General features: G+C 33.4%; 1 protein-coding gene across 1 annotated transcript in view; it reads right to left on the bottom strand.

Moving 5' to 3' along the window:
* Positions 1-4,907: 4,907 nt before the first annotated feature.
* The window catches only part of LOC134706645 (sepiapterin reductase-like), a 345,856-nt gene continuing 336,494 nt past the window's right edge, over positions 4,908-14,269 (bottom strand). The window contains exons 2-4 of the mRNA XM_063565763.1: positions 8,287-8,825; positions 7,614-7,766; positions 4,908-6,428 (exon numbers count right to left, since the gene is read on the bottom strand). Coding sequence (XP_063421833.1) covers positions 6,313-6,428; positions 7,614-7,766; positions 8,287-8,825 — 808 coding nt within the window. The 3' untranslated portion in view covers positions 4,908-6,312. The remainder of the gene's footprint in view (positions 6,429-7,613; positions 7,767-8,286; positions 8,826-14,269) is intronic.

Here is a 14,269-nt window from a genome sequence, read left to right on the forward strand (position 1 = left end):
ATACATTTTTGTTGGTACTAAACACTCTCTAACATGGGACACTTGTAAAACAGCACAACAAAAAAAACAAGGTATACAATTTAGTTCAAAAGGGCTTAACTCATCAGATCAATACAAACCACAAAATCAACAAACAAAAACATAAAAGACACAAAGTACAGATATGAGTGAACTCAGTTACTTAAAGCTGATTCAACACTAAAAACAACTACAAATCAAAGTGCTTGTAAGGGGACGACCATTTGATATTCTGGGGGGGGGGGGCCAGGAGGATTTTGAAAATAAATAACTCAGCCTTGATAATCACAAAAATAAATGGTTTGTTCTGTGGTAGTTTGAAAATAAATAACCTGACTTGCAATGTATTGAAAATAAATAACTTAGCAGGTCTATAGCTTCTTGGGCCTTCAGCGGTATCAAAACCCTTCAAAATTTTTTTGCCTCGCTCCGCTCGGCAAAATATGTTTAACAATACTTTTGAAAAAGGCTAGATAAAACCAAACTAAATTAACTTTAATACAATGTATGTTGTATGCAATACATATGTATATTGCTTGGGAATATAAATGAATCATTTCGTGAAGAAAATTATAAAATACTTAATCTAATTATACCAATTGTCTTTTATAATATACTTATTACCAGAGACATATAATACTTTTGTATTATATGTCTCTGTTATTACTATGTATTTGTGTTTCGTTAGTCCTGTCTCGCTATGTATTATCTTAGTATATTTGTAATATATATTGTCCTCTTGTACACAAGTCATGCAAGTATGTGTCTGAGGTTATGAAATAAATCTTGGATCTTAAAATTTCTGCAGGGGATACTGATCTTTTCTGATTAAATGGTACATAATGACTTGACTATACATGTATTATTCATAATTAACAAATATTTAAAAAAAAATGTATGTTTTCGACTATCATAAATATAGTTGTGAAAATGAATAATCAGTCCCTTGCTTTAATGAAAATGAAAAATCTTGCTTCAATAGTGCAGAAAATGAATAATCTGTCCTCTCAGTTTACAAAAATAAATAACCGATCAAAAACAAATTCTCCTGGCCCCCCCCCAGAATATCAAATGGTCGTCCCCTAAGCACTGAATGGTAAAGATTGCGCTAATTTATCTATAGGAAGTAAAATTGAATATTGTGTTGTATAAAGCATTGGTTATAGTTGATTCAATTACAACTCTGAACAAAGGAAGATAACTCCAATTTTTAAAGATGACTACATTTTTTCGAATAAATATTCAATTCCTGCAACTTGCAAAAGTTATGTAATTTTCTTGACAAGTATTCCATCATTTTGTGATTTGAATATCTGAGCATATATTACATCTATTTCTAGAATTTTTCATGGATAGGCTGCATAGAATGTTATGATCAATGCACTACCTATATTGTATGTATCAAAAAGGTAGTAATCCGCCTTGAAAGATTTAGATATCAAGTCAGTAACATAGGATTCTGATTGCATTACATGCAATATTTTAATACCCCCAAATCCTGTATCTAACTTAATATTCCTTTAGGTCAATGGTTTCAGATGGATGATGATCTCTTTATGATACTTAGGTTGGTGGTTTCAGATTGATAACGACTTTGCATTCCCTTGTGGCAGTGGTTTCAGATGGATGATGATCACTTTATGATACTTAGGTTGGTGGTTTCAAATTGATACCAACTTTGCATTCCCTTGTGGCAGTGGTTTCAGATGGATGATGATCACTTTATGATACATTGGGTCAGTTGTTTCAGATTGATACCAACTTTGCATTCTTTTGTGATTTGTTTCAGATTGATACCAACTTTGCATTCTTTTGTGATTTGTTTCAGATATTGATACCAACTTTGCATTCTTTTGTGACTTGTTTTAGATTGATACCAACTTTGCATTCTGTTGTGACTTGTTTTAGATTGATACCAACTCTGCATTCTTTTGTGACTTGTTTCAGATTGATACCAACTCTGCATTCTTTTGTGATATGTTTCACATTGATACCAACTCTGCATTCTTTTGTGATTTGTTTCAGATTGATACCAAATCTGCATTCTTTTGTGACTTGTTTCAGATTGATACCAACTCTGCATTCTTTTGTGACTAGTTTCAGATTGATACCAACTCTGCATTCTTTTGTGATTTGTTTCAGATTGATACCAACTCTGCATTCTTTTGTGATTTGTTTAAGATTGATACCAACTCTGCATTCTTTTGTGACTTGTTCAACCCACCACTTTTATTCCCCTTTAAAAGTGTCCTGTACCAAGTCAGGAAGATGGCCATTGTTATAATATTGTTTGTTTTGTGAATTTTAACGTTGAGTCGTTTGTGTTTTCTCTTATTTTTGAGATATTGAGATAAGACGTGGCACGGTACTTGTCTATCCCAAATTCATGTATTTGGTTCTGATGTTATATTTGTTATTTTCGTGGTGTTTTATCTGTTGCTTGGTCCGTTTCGGTGTTGTGTCATTGTTCTCCTCTTATATTTAATGCATTTCCCTCGGTTTTAGTTTGTTACCCCGATTTTGTATTTTGTCCATGGATTTATGAGTTTTGAACAGCGGTATACTACTGTTGCCTTTATTAGATTGATACCAACTCTGCTTTCTTTTGTGACTTGTTTCAGATTGATACCAACTTTGCATTCTTTTGTGATTTGTTTCAGATATTGATACCAACTTTGCATTCTTTTGTGACTTGTTTTAGATTGATACCAACTTTGCATTCTGTTGTGACTTGTTTTAGATTGATACCAACTCTGCATTCTTTTGTGACTTGTTTCAGATTGATAACAACTCTGCATTCTTTTGTGATTTGTTTCAGATTGATACCAACTCTGCATTCTTTTGTGATTTGTTTCAGATTGATACCAAATCTGCATTCTTTTGTGACTTGTTTTAGATTGATACCAACTCTGCATGTTTTTGTGACTAGTTTCAGATTGATACCAACTCTGCATTCTTTTGTGATTTGTTTCAGATTGATACCAACTCTGCATTCTTTTGTGACTTGTTTCAGATTGATACCAACTCTGCATTCTTTTGTGACTTGTTCAACCCACCACTTTTATTCCCCTTTAAAAGTGTCCTGTACCAAGTCAGGAAGATGGCCATTGTTATAATATTGTTCGTTTTGTGCATTTTAACGTTGAGTCGTTTGTGTTTTCTCTTATTTTTGAGATATTGAGATAAGACGTGGCACGGTACTTGTCTATCCCAAATTCATGTATTTGGTTCTGATGTTATATTTGTTATTTTCGTGGTGTTTTATCTGATGCTTGGTCCGTTTCGGTGTTGTGTCGTTGTTCTCCTCTTATATTTAATGCATTTCCCTCGGTTTTAGTTTGTTACCCCGATTTTGTATTTTGTCCATGGATTTATGAGTTTTGAACAGCGGTATACTACTGTTGCCTTTATTAGATTGATACCAACTCTGCTTTCTTTTGTGACTTGTTTTAGATTGATACCAACTCTGCATTCTTTTGTGATTTGTTTCAGATTGATACCAACTCTGCATTCTTTTGTGACTTGTTTCAGATTGATACCAACTCTGCATTCTTTTGTGACTTGTTTCAGATTGATACCAACTCTGCATTCTTTTGTGACTTGTTTCAGATTGATACCAACTCTGCATTCTTTTGTGACTTGTTTCAAATTGATACCAACTCTGCATTCTTTTGTGATTTGTTTCAGATTGATACCAACTCTGCATTCTTTTGTGATTTGTTTCAGATTGATACCAACTCTGCATTCTTTTGTGATTTGTTTCAGATTGATACCAACTCTGCATTCTTTTGTGATTTGTTTCAGATTGATACCAACTCTGCATTCTTTTGTGACTTGTTTCAGATTGATACCAACTCTGCATTCTTTTGTGACTTGTTTCAGATTGATACCAACTCTGCATTCTTTTGTGACTTGTTTTAGATTGATACCAACTTTGCATTCTTTTGTTACAGTGGTTTCAAACAATTTTGTATTCCTTTGGTAGATTAGTTTCAGATTGATACCAAATTTGCCTTCATTTGTGACTGGTTTCAGACTGATACCAACTTTGCATTCCTTTGTGACTGGTTTCAGACTGATACCAACTGTGCCTTCCTTTGTGACTGGTTTCAGACTGATACCAACTTTGCCTTTATTTGTTACATTAGTTTCAGACGGATACCAACTTTGCATTCCTTTTTTATCGTGTTTTTAGATGATGGATGTCTGTTTAAAGTAAATTGCATATTCAGGAAGAACATGTTAGTGTTATGTGACTATTAACCCTGCCTTGTACCAGATTGACATGCTGAGTGCTGATTTTTAACATGCTAGTTCACAATGTAAGTCTGTAGGAAGACATGTCACTCTACCTGAGTGAACACAATATTCTGATTATGATCCAACAAGTTTCTGATCTTACTCCTTTGTGCCATGTGCTTAGTGGAAAAGCAGCAAATACCAATTTTAAATTGTTTGGTTTGACATTTGATGAAAACACAATAGATGAATGACTATAACTAGCGCCACCCATTAATAGAGCTGAAGATAGTGAACAAAAGATAATTCTATGATGTACTGTTATACCACTATCCGAGGTGAGGGGAAGGGTTTGGATCCTGCTAACATGTATAACCCTGCCATATTCTGTATACCCCTGTCCCAAATCAGGAGCCTGTGATTAGTTGGTTTCATTTGTTGCTGTGTTACAAATTTGTTTTTTGTTCATTATTTGTACATAAATTAGGCCTATAGTTTTCTCGACTTGTCAAATCAGGACCTGACTATTTGGTACTGGCTTTTTCTCATTGCTGAATGCTGTACAATCTTAAGTTGTTCATTTCTGTGTCATTTGTGAAGAGTTGTCTCATTGGCATCGTACCACATCTTCTTTTAAATAAATATAATACTTCCAAACAAAAAGATTTTTTATTCCCAACAGACAATAACAATATAATGCTGATAGCCACAAAACAAGAATATACATTAAATAAGGAATGTATCTCAATTGTAAAAATTTTGACAAAAAAGTGTCAAAAGTGTACTAGATTGACATGCTGATTGGTATACAATAACAAATGTAACATAAAACAGATTCCTATTGCTATTCTTCTTCTAGAATTTAGTACATTAAATGAAACTAAACATTGGAAACTCAGACCTCAGCTTGGACAGTTATCTCTGATCCCAAAAAACATCAATAAATTTCTTTCCATGCCTTTAACATGTAATATAAACACTGATTTGTTCTTGATCCTTAACCTCTGACTCTGAAAATGTTTAATGAGGATTTAAAAGTTTTTAAATCAGTAAGGGCTTATGCTAATGCTTTTAACTGGCCCAATGACTTAAACTTTTTCTGGTTTTCATGTATACCTAGTTTTAGACTAGCCAAGATGTTCAGCTAGTATTACGATAACAAATTGTGGTTGAAAATTAAATTCATAGAAAAACAAATAACGGAACCAATAAAATTATCAATAAAATGATTGAAAAAAACATTACTATAACCATGATAACTATATCCCCTGCAATCAATGGATTGGGGTTTTAAAAATAAAATATTAAGACTAGGAATGTAAAAGCTATATATACATGCAAAAATAATACAATGCACTATCTACATGTGTTGATATCCAACATGTGATTAAATCAAATTTGATGACTACTCAGTTCCTACTTTATATTTTCACTTATTTGTTTTCACAAATATAAATAAATAATTATAAAAAGGTTTTATAATTCAACATAGGATTTTACCTTTCTGCTTTAATATATAACAATGGTGGTTTTAGCAAATTACTATATTTTAACAAAACATATAACAAACCTGTGAATATATAAGTTAAAATTTCGCCATAAAATGAATGGTATTTGAAATGTTCTCAAATTTGAAGAATTAAAAGTTGAATCTATGATTTAAAATAAATTTATGAGTTTTTGGTTAAAAAATATTTCCTATTCATTAGATCTACAGACATGAAAAAATGAAATTTCACAAAAATTACCAATTACTTGCCATAAAACAATTTGACAAATAGATACCGCACTTAGAAATAAGAATAGAGAACAAATGTCGTCAAAAAAATAATTACAAAAAGAAGCTTATATAATCTACATGCTCACAAAAAATTCTTTTGTGTGGCGCTTGAGTTCCTTACAAATAATTTATCATAATTTCAGTATTGAAGATAAGCTAATGTTGTTGTTATCATATTTTAAGACTTTCATGTGTAAAGACACTATTAAAAGCTACAAATATTAATACTGAAATGTCTACTATAAGTTGTTTTTTTTTTCTTTTCTTGTTTCTCCCTAAACATCATAATAATCTATATGTGCTCCTGAGACAAATGTATCAGTCTCTAAAATCTCAACCAGTTTCTGGATAGAGGCATCACATTCCAACACATTGCCTTCCTTGTGCAAGGCTGAAACAGAAAGAAAAATATATTCTTTTACTAATCAGGCCTAATGTCAATAGCAGTTACTCCAAAACAAAAAACTATATATTAATGTATTAAGCTTCAGTCTTCTATTGTCATTTATTGCAGTAAAATATCTTCTCTTTCTCAAAAACATTGGACTGTTTGAATCTTCATTAGCCTTCTTTACATAGGCTTGAGTGATTAAAATCTCACGGATCATTTAGGATTTAGATGTACTATCAAAGCAAAACAAAATTTGATATTCTACTAAGTGTGTAAATGTATACTGTTTTACACCCGTCTGTCTTAAGGAAACGATGATAGTCCGTCGGACGGGGACGATAAATGGCTGACCCGTGTTAAGAGAGAGCCATATCTCTTGCACGTTAAAGACACCCTTGTAGATTTCGAAAAAGAGTAGGCTAATGCCGCTACAAGGCAGCACTCGCACCCGCAAAGTGGAAAGGGATTAATATAAGTTGTAAAACTTGTTTCCCAATCCACTATAAACAAATATGTTTAAACTAAAACCCGTCTGTCTGACCATTTGTTAGGGACTACAAATGGGAGCTTCCTTAAACTTGGTACCAAACTTTATGGAACATGCTATACCATGTGATGCTATTCACAAGACTGGCTCATCAACTTGCTGTTTATCAAATGCTGTCGATTCATTTATTTTTGTGGATATTAATTTTCATGGATTGAGGAAAACTATCATTTTTATGGATATTTGATTTCATGGTTTTAGTTGCCATTGTCTGTGTACAAGGCAAAAGAACATTTGTAATTTGTTAAATGTTTAAATTTATGGTTCCTCTGTTCCCATGAAACCCAAAAAAATTAGTATCTAATGTATAATAATAAATCCACAGTTCTTATATATTCTTAAAATTAATAACCATGTGTTACATTTCTGTCATGATTTATTCAGGAACTGCCAATCAGAACTCTCTGAATTTTAAAATCAAAATTCATGTGAGCATGCTTTACAATGTAAGGTGTGATACATTTTCCCCCTCCTGTTAATTGAATACTTATATGAGGATACCATTATTGAACAGTAGCAAACAGTTCCACTTGTAAAGGTTATAGGCAACTTTTCAGGTTGATAGTTTGTTGATGTACGCATCTTATCCCAATTACTTCAAATAAGAAACATAGTATCTAAGCATCATTAATACTTACATTCAAACATTTGTTTAACCTCTGGGTCTGAAGTGTTTTCTCTACATTTGGTCTGCATATCTGTTTCACAAGGACCAGGGGCATAACTCAGTACCCTTATGGTGGGTTCCTCTTCTGCCATAACCTTATAGAACATATCACGTGCAGCTTTTACTGGAAAGTGAAAAAATATGCAGTGAACTTAGGGTGACCTTTCGCTTAAAAATCTGGTGGTTGCAATATGCATGGATCTGTCATTGAAATAAATTATTATCTTATTGTATATGTTATACACATGCTCAATATCCATGTTTCTTTGTTGATTTTTACTCAGGTGACACTGAATAGGTAAACTATGGCTTCAAAACAAGAAAATTAATAAGATGCCATATTCTTTTTAAACGACTATACAATATGGATGCGTGAAAAATGATAAAATCGTGCACAGATGACCAAGTTTATGATATTTACATGCATTGGTTGAAGAATTCGTTTAAACATTATTTTTCACCAGTCACTGGTTTCATATGACTTCAAATTATGATTGAGATAATCAATTTTGAAATACAGGGTACCACATACATGAATTATTTTATGAAATCTTAATACACAAAGATGTTGCTCCCTCTTATTTCTTTAACATTGAATAACATTATGTAATTTTACACTACAGACACAAAAGAACTGAACTCACCTGTACAGTATAGAGAAAAGCTTTTGAATGCTTTAATTGCTGTAAGTGATGATATATTTATCACATATCTGTGTGCAAATTTCTCTGGGGTAAAAAATTTCAAACATGCAGAATTCAACAAAATATTTCCAGTCACGTTAACTCCAAAATGTGTGTTCAACTCTGAAACATTGACCAGATCTTTAACATATTTACTGTTGTCTCCTAATGTCCCTGCATTGTGCACAATAACTGCCTGTTCAAAGTTGTTTATAGACAAATTATTCTCTTTAAAAATATTTTCAAAAATATTGCTAAACTTTTTTTCATCTAAGTCTCCTTGATCAAATCGGCTGACAACTACTTTAACATCCTGACAAGATGACTTGATTTCTGTTTCAACCTCTTTTAAAGCTTTCATATCCCTTGAAAGCAGTATCATTACACTTTCCTTTTTCACTTTCTTAGCAAAGTTTATGGCCATACTTCTTCCAAGACCTCTGCTTGCACCAGCTATTACAAAACATGATTTCTTCTCAAACACTCCCATTGTGCACTTCCTTCAAAATATTAAATAAAATTTAATTTCATTGAAAATAAAAACTATACGATTTTTCTTAATTATGAATAATCCAATATCTCCTGACTTTATACTGTAATTCTTTCTTTTTGCCTTAATGGCAATATTGTTAACATTATTAAATGATACTGGTGTTGTTCAAATATTGTGTCTTGTAAATCTGATAATAAGCATAGATTGAATCCCTTATTTCATTTTATTTAAAAGTTATGGTTTGTAGCAAGATTTAAATCTTCTGTTAGTTTTTCAGGATTGAATTTCTGCACAGGCAAAATTTTCTAGGCTTGTCTTTATGATTGTATTGTTTATCTGTATCTGCCAGAAAATTAATAACTTGTTTTTAAGTGTATGAATCTCTCTGAAATTATACCACAAGTTTCCATACCATGAAATGTTTTGGAATTAGGGGCAAAAAAAAAGAGGAAAACTAGGTTTTTCTGGTCAATGGCCAATTACTGTAAGACAATTAAAAAGCAAGTGAAAGGTAATTCAAAAACATTTAACATAAAATGTTGGGTATGTTGATTTACCTTCCTTACACTTCTTGTAAATTATATATAAAGAAATGTCAGGTTTTGGATAAATTGTAAAAAAAATTGTAAGGGTTCCTCGGAACCCAGTGTCTCGCCTACTTTTGCTGTAAATCGCAGGCTCAACAAAAAATGAGGGAAAAAATCAATAAAAATATTCCACTTGGTACTATCTTATGATTGTAAGAAGCTTCTGTCCAAGTTTGGTAAAAACCCAGGATAGTTTAAGAAAGTTATTAAAATTTTAAAAACTTTAACTACAGAGTGAATGTAATGTTTCCCCGCAGAAAAACTAAGTCCATTTAAAAGAAAAATACGGAAAAAATGGATTTATTTTTTTACAAAATTTACTTCTGGATACAATCTTATGATCGTAAACAAGCTTCTGTCTAAGTTTGGTACAAACCCAGGATAGTTTAAGAAAGTTATTAAAATTCAAAAAACTTTTACCACAGAGTGAATGTTATATTTCCCAGCATAAAAAAAAACTATGTCCATTTATAAGTAAAATACCGAAAAAATGGAATTTTATTTTTACAAAATTTACTTCTGGATACTATCTTATGATCATAAACAAGCTTCTGTCCAAGTTTGGTAGAAATCCAGTGTAGTTTAAGAAAGTTATTAAAATTTCAAAAACTTTAACCACAGAGTGAATATTTGTGGACGCCGCCACCGACGACGACGGAATGTAGGATCGCTTAGTCTCGCTTTTTCGACTAAAGTTGAAGGCTCGACAAAAATGGGTGTGGTCATGGTGGTAGTAGTTTTCAATTTTATTTTTTTCCAAGTTTCTCAAATTCCAAATTTTTGAAAAGTTTGAAGAAGGAATCTTTAATTGCACAATATTGCACATTACATTTGTAAGATTTTGACATTTGTTTTGTGTCAGTAACCCATATTATGTCCAAAATTTTATCACAATCCAAATTCAGAGCTATATCAAGCTTGAATGCTGTGTCCATTTTTGCCCCCAAATATTCAGGGTTAGACCTCTGCGGTTGCATCAAGCTGCACCCTGCAGAGCACCTGGTTAACATTTTGGGAAGATTCTCAAAGGGTATTATTATTGAGTACCCTAAACAGGCATGAATTTATAGTAATAACAAGAGTGCACTCTTAAATGTCTCTTCTTCTTTTCTTACCATTGATATTATATTTGTAAATAGTCTTATATTCATTATATATAAATCTTTACTACAATTAACATGATCCAAGAAAATGAAGTAAAACTAAACATTGACCAATGAACCACGAAAATGAGGTCAAGGTCAGATGAACCATGCCAGGCAGATTACAGTTTACAATCTTTCCATACAACAAATATAGTTGACCTACATGTATTTAATACTTATAGTGTAACAAAATAATCTGGAAATCATATAAAAATATTGGTTCTGTAATTTGATAAAATATCCTGGTGTCCATCTTGAACAGTAAATCTTTCCGTTCAGTGGTTCTCTAAAAAAAAGACATTTGTATGTATTTCTCTGAGGGTCCTATGTTAAACTAAATCCCCTCCTGACAACCATCTTGGATGATGGAATGAATGCAAAGTAACAAACCTTGGTCAACACCTCATATTAAGGAACATTCATGCCATGTTTGGTTTCCTTCCATTCAGTTGTTCCCTAAAAGAAGACATTTGTATGTATATCCCATAGGGTCTATTTTAAAATAAGTCCCACGCTGGTGGCCATCTTTGATAATGGATGGACTGCAAAGTAACAACACTTGGTCAACACCTCATATTAAGAAACATTCATGCCATGTTTGGTTTCATTCCATTCAGTTGTTCTCTAAAAGAAAACATTAGTATGTATTTCGCGTAGGGTCCTTTGTTAAACTAAGTCCCCTGCTGGCACCACCTTGGATGATGGATCAGCTTCAAAGTCACAACACTTGATCAGCACCTCACAAGGAACATTCATGTCATGTTAAGTTCCATTCCAATTCAATTTGGTGGTTCTCAAGAAGTTCAAAATGTAAAAAGTTAACAACAACTATAACTGACACTGGATTACTGAAACCAAGTGATGAGAATAGCTCACTTTGCCTTTCAGGCAGGGTGAGCTACATGTAAAAACTTGAATCTGATCAATGAAAATAAGGCCATGGTGAGTTTCTTGTGTACAATTTGGAAATTAGTATGGCGTTCATTATCACTGAACTAGTATATATTTGTTTAGGGGCCAGCTGAAGAACACCTCAGATGTGGAAATTTCTCACTACATTGAAGACCTGTTGGTGACCTTCTACTGTTGTTTTTTCTATGGTCGGGTTGTTGTCTCTTTGACGCATGCAAGTTATTAAAAGTTTCCATACACCAAAATATAGTTGCCCTATTGCATTTGGTTTTAGAAAAAAAGACCAAAACAGTTTGAACTCAAACACTTAACTTTTGACCACTGAATCATGAAAATGAGGTCAAGGTCTGATGACACCTGCCAGTTGGACTTGTACATCGAACAATCCTTCCATTCACAAAATATACCAGACATATTGCTTATATTATCTGAGATATGGACTTCACCACCAAAACTTAACCTTGTTGAAATCCTTGTTCACTAATCTATAAAATGGGGTTGAGGTCAAGTGGAAACTTTCTGATTAGGATGCTGACCTTGCAAGGTACGCACATACCAAAGATTTGTATAGTAAGTTATACAAATTCTTGCTCATAATAAGAGAGATATTAAATTTCCAAAAAATCTTCAGAATTTTTATTTTTAAGAAATGTGAACGACCAATAGATAACTTTTGGTTCGAAATAATCATGGTACAGAATGGTTTATGTTAGGGTTGAATTTTTTTTGGTTATGATTATGTATGAGGGGGGATAGAACCTTTAACAGGACTCCGAGATCAGGTGTTTTAAAGCTTGGGATTTCGGGATTGACCCATTTCGGGAACTTGGATTTTGGGATTGACCCATTCTGGAACTGGGAATTCTTTTTTAGAATTTCAGGATGTTGGGATTTTAAATTACTTAAATTCGGGACGTCAGGATTTCATGTTTTGAAGCCCATTATTTCGGGATCAGGACCCCTCCTACCTCCCCCCCCCCCCCCCCCCCCTTTCCATGTATGATACTGAATGGTTTTTGTTAAATGGTACGAAATTTTTTTTTGTTATGATTATGTATGATGGGGGGATAGAACCTTTATCAGGACTCCCAGATCAGGTGTTTTTAAGCTTGGGATTTCTGGTTTTTTCCCCTGGTGGTTCTTGAAGAAAATCTACTGGTCCTCCCTATTAGTTCTATTGAAAAATACTAAAATTGTGTCAGTCCTATGCAAAATTTTGGTGGTAAAATCCTGAGGACTGACACTTTTCGCAAACTCTGGTTTAACCCATTCTGGATCTGGGAAATCTTTTTTAGAATTTCAGGATGTTGGGATTTTAAATTACTTAAATTCGGGACGTCAGGATTTCATGTTTGGAAGCCCATTATTTCGGAATCAGGACCCCTCCTACCCCCCCCCCCCCCCCCCCCCCCCCCCCCCCCCCCCTTTTTCCATGTATGATACTGAATGGTTTTTGTTATGGTACGAAATTTTTTTTTGTTATGATTATGTATGATGGGGGGATAGAACCTTTATCAGGACTCCCAGATCAGGTGTTTTTAAGCTTGGGATTTCTGGTTTTTTCCCCTGGTGGTTCTTGAAGAAAATCTACTGGTCCTCCCTATTAATTCTATTGAAAAATACTAAAATTGTGTCAGTCCTATGCAAAATTTTGGTGGTAAAATCCTGAGGACTGACACTTTTCGCAAACTCCGGTTTAACCCATTCTGGATCTGGGAAATCTTTTTTAGAATTTCAGGATGTTGGGATTTTAAATTACTTAAACTTCCGACATCAGGATTTCTTGTTTTAAAGCCCAGGATTTCGGGATCAGGACCCCTCCTACCTCCCCCCCCCCCCCCCCTTTTCCAAGTATGATACTAGTACTAGATGTTTTTTGTTATGGTTCGAAATTACCAAATGGTATTGTTAAGGTAAGAAATGGGTGGTAAAATATGGTTTAGCTACAAATTGATTCCTTACAAACATTGATTTTATTCATGTGGCTTTCATTATTTGGTTTGTTTGTGGTAAACATGGTAAATATACCCATATCAATAATTTGAAAGGTGAAATCAAATATAAACTACATAAAACAACCAGACACACGCAGGGATGTTATTTGTTATTTTGGGCTGTCATGATGTGGATATAAAATTGAGAATGGAAATGGGGAATGTGTCAAAGAGACAACCCGACCAAAAAAAAAACATCAGCAGAAGGTCACCAACAGGTCTTCAATATAGCGAGAAATTCCCGCACCCTGGGGCGTCCTTCAGCTAGCCCCTAAACAAATATATATATACTAGTCCAGTGATAATGAACGCCATACTAATTTCCAAATTGTACACAAGAAACTAAAATTTAAATAATACAAGACTAACAAAGGCCAGAGGCTCCTGACTTGGGACAGGCGCAAAAATGCGGCAGGGTTAAACATGTTTGTGAGATCTCAACCCTCCCCCTATACCTCTAACCAATGTAGAAAAGTAAATGCATAACAATACACACATTAATTAAAATTTAGTACAAGAGAAGTCCGAGTCTGATGTCAGAAGATGTAACCAAAGAAAATAAACAAAATGACAATAATACATAAATAACAACAGACTACTAGCAGTTAACTGACATGCCAGCTCCAGACTTCAATTAAACTGACTGAAAGATTATGATTTCATCATATGAACATCAGGCACAATCCTTCCCGTTAGGGGTTTAGTATCATACCATCATAACATATATGAGAAGAACATACCCGTGTCATGCCAACAACTGTTTTTAGAATAAATGTGTTTAGTTCCGATGCAAAAACCTTATCAGTGACTCAA

This window comes from Mytilus trossulus, chromosome 2 (assembly GCF_036588685.1).
Source record: "Mytilus trossulus isolate FHL-02 chromosome 2, PNRI_Mtr1.1.1.hap1, whole genome shotgun sequence".
Lineage (NCBI taxonomy): Eukaryota > Metazoa > Mollusca > Bivalvia > Mytilida > Mytilidae > Mytilus > Mytilus trossulus.